The sequence below is a fragment of the Aedes albopictus genome, chromosome 2 (genome assembly GCF_035046485.1).
Source record: "Aedes albopictus strain Foshan chromosome 2, AalbF5, whole genome shotgun sequence".
In the NCBI taxonomy this organism is placed as follows: domain Eukaryota; kingdom Metazoa; phylum Arthropoda; class Insecta; order Diptera; family Culicidae; genus Aedes; species Aedes albopictus.
The window spans coordinates 96,645,587-96,651,191 of NC_085137.1; the positions used below are offsets into that span (position 1 = coordinate 96,645,587).

At 45.3% G+C, this 5,605-nt stretch overlaps 1 protein-coding gene across 1 annotated transcript; it reads left to right on the forward strand.

The window, feature by feature from the left end:
* The first annotated feature begins 576 nt into the window (after window positions 1-576).
* LOC134287675 (uncharacterized protein K02A2.6-like) lies at window positions 577-4,883 on the forward strand. Its single transcript, XM_062850101.1, has 2 exons — window positions 577-3,582; window positions 3,649-4,883. The coding sequence occupies exons 1-2, from the start codon at window positions 3,301-3,303 to the stop codon at window positions 4,297-4,299; spliced, it is 933 nt and encodes a 310-aa protein (XP_062706085.1). The 5' UTR covers window positions 577-3,300; the 3' UTR covers window positions 4,300-4,883.
* The last annotated feature ends 722 nt before the right edge of the window (window positions 4,884-5,605 follow it).

Here is a 5,605-nt window from a genome sequence, read left to right on the forward strand (position 1 = left end):
TTCAGTTGGTGCAATTTTACCAATTACTCAAGATTTCTGAAGAAAATGATGAATTATTAATTACCCTGCGTGAAGTTTACAAATTTTCGCAAAAGTATAATGCAAAAAGTTGATTCATTTTGAGAGTAATGTGACTTCTGTGAATGTTACAAATTGGGTAATTTTGGTGCCCAAATTGTGCTTAGAATGGTCTTCAGTGAAATATTGAAACATTCTAAAGATTTCAAAAAATATCCAAGAAAATCTATGTTATTTCAATGAAAAAGAGGATATGTTTTGACGGTAGGAAGGTAATCGTTCAAATTTTCAGTAAATCAATAATAAAATTGGCTTTTTTCCGAATTGGTCCAACCATGATCAGTTTTTAGACTGGTCCAACCATCATCATTTACCCTACGCAAAAGTTGTATAATTTCAAGAATCTCTAATGTTGCTACAAGTCGGAAATAGTTGATGGATCTTGACGTTGCACACGCCAGCGTGGTTAGAATAATGTGAATACGTGAATTTAATTAGTATTGCTTTATTGTTACTCTCAGATTTTCTGGAATTCAATTGCCAAAATCAAGATGTCTACACCGGGAAAGTATGTGCGTGCTCCGTCGATTTCCTCTGACGACGACACCGATGAACTGAAGAATCTCGTAATCTGGAGGCACCGGATAACCAACTGGAACTAGCAAACAAGTTGAAGGAACTTGAAAACGTCATCCAAGTGCTGCGTTATCGTAACGATAGTCATCCAGGAAATTCATCGACCGTTCTGGCCAGCGTACCGCGTGGTTCGTCTGATATTACTGCTACTGAGGGCAATATCCGTTGGGACAGCATCACCCCATTCCCCAAAAACGTACCAGCCACCAAAATGTGGGAGGCATGGATGTGCTTCATCGAAGACTTTGAACTAACATCATCGCTATCGAATGTGAAAAATCCAAAACGACGTGTTGAGCTGCTCCTGTTGTCCATGGGTGAGGAGCTAAAAGGCGTCGTTCGTGCCGCCACTAACGCTAAACATGCGTCAGGAAGATGGAGAATCCGCTGTTAATTTTCATGCAAGACTGTCAAGAAAGGTGCAGCTCTGCGGCTACAGCCCCGACGACCAGGACCGCTTCGTTAGGACTCAGCTTCTAAGGGGGCTCCGTAATCAGGAACTCAAGAAAGCTGCGAGGATGTACGGTCACGACTCAAACTTCATCGTACAGTCGGCCACTCGAGCCGAGGGATTCCTGGCTGAAGTTACGCCATCGGCAACGGAATCCAGCACGTTCACAGTCAGCGCCGGCCAGTATCGTGGTTCTCAGGACCGATTCAAACGCAAAGCAGAACAGCAAGAAAAGCGATTTGGTAATTCATCCAAGAAGTTCCGACCGAACAGAACGGTCGCTGATGGAGGCAGAGCACATCCTCGTGTGGAAATGACTCGTCGGAACAGATGTCCAAGATGTTTCCGTTCGTCTCACATGGGTTCTGAGTGTCCAGCGAAGTGGAGGAACTGCAATTCTTGCGGTGCGGTTGGACATTTTGCGGTGGCGTGTCGCGGTCATCGTGTGAACGTAGTCAAAGATGAGGAGGTCTCAGCTCGTGCAGCGATCGAGGATTCCAAGGATCAGGTAATGGATTAGTAACCTAAAATGTTAAAGTAATGAATTCATAACATTGAAGAGAAATATTTTGATAATAAAAATTTGATACTGCAATAATTACATGAATACAAATCCTTGGGTTTCCTTATTATTTGGAATCTATTACAGCAGATCAATGCCCTTTCGCTCCAAGATGTACTGATTGATTGCCTCGTCGGTTCATCTAATCCGATCAAGTTCCTGATAGATTCGGGTGCAGACGTAAACGTCCTGGGTGGAGCGGATTGGGACAACTTGGAACAGCAGCTGCGGGCAGGTAAGGTTAAACTTATCCCACTGGAAAGGACCATCAGTCGGAATTTGCAAGCGTACGCTTCCAACAAACCAATGGAAGTCGAACACGCTTTTACAGCTACTGTCGAAGCAGTTGGCAGTACAAAACCACCTGTTACCGCTGATTTTCTTGTGGTGAGAGCAGGCAAGCGATCCTTGCTTGGAAGGGTAACAGCCAGCGACATGGGACTTCTAAAGGTTGGAGAAACGATCAATACTTGCGAAACTGGGATATTTGCAAAAATGCCCGTAGTGAAGGTGAAGTTTAGTGTTGATGATTCAATACCCCCAGTACGCAACGCGTATTATAATATTCCTGCCGCATACCGCGAGGGCGCACGACGAAGACTTGAGGAAATGGAGGCACGGGGAATAATCGAGAAGGTAACGCAAGCTCCTCAATGGATAAGTGGCATGTCTGCCGTTCCAAAGGGGAAAGAGGACTTCCGTTTGGTGGTAAACATGCGGGCCCCGAACAAGCCATCAAACGGGAGTACTTCAGAATGCCATCGATCGATGAAATGAGAATTAAACTACATGGTGCCAAATATTTTTCTAAGTTGGACCTCTCCAATGCGTTTTACCACATCGAGTTGAACGAGGAATCACGAGAACTCACGACGTTCATTTCGGAAAATGGAATGTTCCGCTTCACCCGCCTAATGTTCGGTGTCAATTGCGCACCGGAGATATTCCAGCGAGAAATGACGCGTATTCTCAAGGATGTCAAGAATAAAATTGTATTCATTGATGACATACTCCTGTTCGCCGGGACGATTGAAGAATTGAGAAAGACAGTCTCGCAAGTCTTACAAATCTTGCGATCGAATAACCTCTCGTTAAATACCGATAAATGCGAATTTGATCGAACAAACATCAGATTTCTGGGGCATGAGCTGAATGAGAAGGGATTCAACATAGAGGAATCGAAAGTTGGTGATGTTCGGAAATTCCGGCGAGAAGTTTCCTTGGGTTGGCATCATTCGTGAGCCCATACATAAACAATTTTGCGGACATTTCTAGTCCATTGTGGACGGTAGCATCATCACAAAAATGGAGCTGGGGAGAAGACCAGGAGAAAGCCTTTGAGCTTATCAAAAACCGGATTATCCACTCAACGGTTACTCTCGGATACTTTTCTGAATACGATCGGACATACCTGTACACGGACGCCTCTCCCCGTGCGCTAGGAGCAGTATTGGTGCAACAGAATGAAGACGGAGTTTATCGAATCATTAGTTTCGCTTCAAAGTCGTTGACTACTACGGAAAGGAAATATGCCCAGAACCAACGCGAGGCCTTGAGTGCCGTGTGGGCAGTGGAGCACTTCTCCTACTTTTTGTTGGGAAGGCACTTCGTTCTCCGCACGGACGCTCAAGGAATGGCCTTCATCTTCAGAAGAACACGCGAGGATTCAAAAAGGGCTCTGACTAGAGCCGATGGCTGGGCTTTGCGCCTAAGCCCGTATGATTACGACATCGAGTACACCCGGGGCCACGAAAACATCGCCGATCCCTCATCACGCCTATACGACGGGGAGGATGGGGCTTTTAACGAGGAAGTAAGCCCCTGGGAAATATGTAGCTTGCACTCCCAATCCGTCGACTTCCTTACTGAGGAAGAAATACGAGAATCAACTAAGAACGATGATACTCTTGTTTTGGTAAACCTTGAATTTGAGTGTGTTATTTCGTAATTTGAGTAATATATGAATATAAACCTTTCTTAGGTGATTTCATCGTTGGACACCGGCAAGTGGTCAAAAGATCTGGCGAGATTCAAAGCTGTTGCAGAAGACTTGCGATACACGGACGGGATCCTAAGTAAAAACGGATGTGCGGTAATACCTGAAGGTCTACGGAAGAAGGCGCTGGAGATAGCACACGCAGGTCATCCGTTGGAAGCCAAATTCAAAAGCATTCTAAGGAGTCGCGTTTGGTGGCCAGGAATGTCCGGCGACGCTGAGAGGTGGGTCAAAACGTGCGAAACTTGCGCTGTGAATGGAAGGCCGGAAAGGCCACCTCCCATGCAGAGATCATTTGCACCCAAAGCTTCTTGGGAGACTATTGCGCTTGATTTTAATGGGCCATACTTAAAATTTGGCAGCATATCAATTCTTGTAATAATTGATCTGAGGTCCAGGTACGCAATTGCGCGCCCAGTCAAATCAACTAAGTTTGAGTACACGAAAGAAGTTTTGGATTCCGTTTTCGAGAAGGAAGGGTTCCCACGAGCCATAAAATCGGACAATGGTCCACCATTCAATGGGGAGGACTATGCACGTTATTGCTCAGAACGTGGAATTCAGGTCATATTTTCCACTCCCTTCTATCCACAGCAAAATGGCTTGGTGGAAGGGTTTATGAAAATCGTAAATTAGGCAATGTGCACTGCAGTGTCAACAGGCGCAAACTACCAAAGGGAACTGCAGTCCGCAGTCCAAGCATATAATGCAGCAGACCACTCAATCACAAAGCTTCCACCCGAGGAAGCGTTATCAGGGCGCAAAATTAAGCGTGGTTTGCCGCTTCTCCACTACGGAAAATCCAATCACAACGAAATGGAACTGGATGTTCGAGATCGTGAAGCAAAGTTACTTTCAAAATCCCGAGAAGATGCTCGACGGGGAGCCAGAGCATGCAAAGTTAAGCCAGGCGATACTGTAATCGTCGAACGTCAAACGAGGTCGAAAGGCGAAAGTAGATTTGGCTCGAAGCGGTATGTGGTTTCTGACGAACGTAACGGCAGTCTAGTCCTCTGCGATTCCGAAGGCCAAAAGCTTAAGCGTCACGTATCACAGACGAAAAAGGTCCAGGAATGGCGACAGCAGCAATCAACAAGCGAGCAGGATCATAATCCAGAGGTTTCTCCCGATGGCGGTCGAGAACAGCGTCCAGCGCGTGAGAAAAGGACCCCCTCCTATCTCTACGATTACATCCGGGAGCTCGAGCAGAATCCAAAGCCCTAGGGGAGGAACAGTTGGAGGGAAATAAATGATTTTTTTTATTAATGTTACATACTGTTACATCGACTTTTTATACTTACAATAAATATGTTTGTTACTAGGCATTGATCGATTTCTTGACGTATTTTTCTTAGGTTGATTGACCATCTTGATCTTGATTATCTATGACTTTCGTGTCCTCTTGCCTTGGAATACAGTCTTGAAATGATTTCAAGTGTCTGCAAAGTTGTCAAAATGAAAATCAAGGCACACTGCTTTTTTTTTTGGTTGGCAAGAAATCATGGCAGACTACTTTTTCATCGAGTTGGCAACTCGATGCATTAATAAGCATGTCTTTAAACACGTGATAATAGATGGTAATGTATGCAGAATAGATTCTACAGGAAAATCATTCATTTTCTCAGGGGAGAAGGTGGATGTGTGGAGCGAGTCGATCTGCCGTGCGCCACTCTATGTTGTGTGTTCTTTATATCGACTCAGCCCACACTCACCCCTGTTCCACAGCCTGTTCCACAGCTACCCAACCGAGAGAAGCATTCATTGTGTAAGCGAGCAGCCGGCAGGTAAGACGCGTCCGTTGGTATACTACGGCCAGCGCAATGGGTGATTTCCTAATGGCAGGATTGATCTTCACAGTTTCAGTACCATATAATTCAAGCGCGGCATCCGCATCATGCGTAATTTTAGATCGAATAGCATGCATCCAAACATCAAATGCAGG

Coding starts and splice junctions, on each gene's coding strand:
- LOC134287675 (XM_062850101.1), top strand. CDS start 3,301: ATGGCCTTCATCTTCAGAAGAACACGCGAGGATTCAAAAAGGGCTCTG. Junction 3,583..3,648: donor ACGATGATACTCTTGTTTTG/GTAAACCTTGAA, acceptor AACCTTTCTTAG/GTGATTTCATCGTTGGACAC.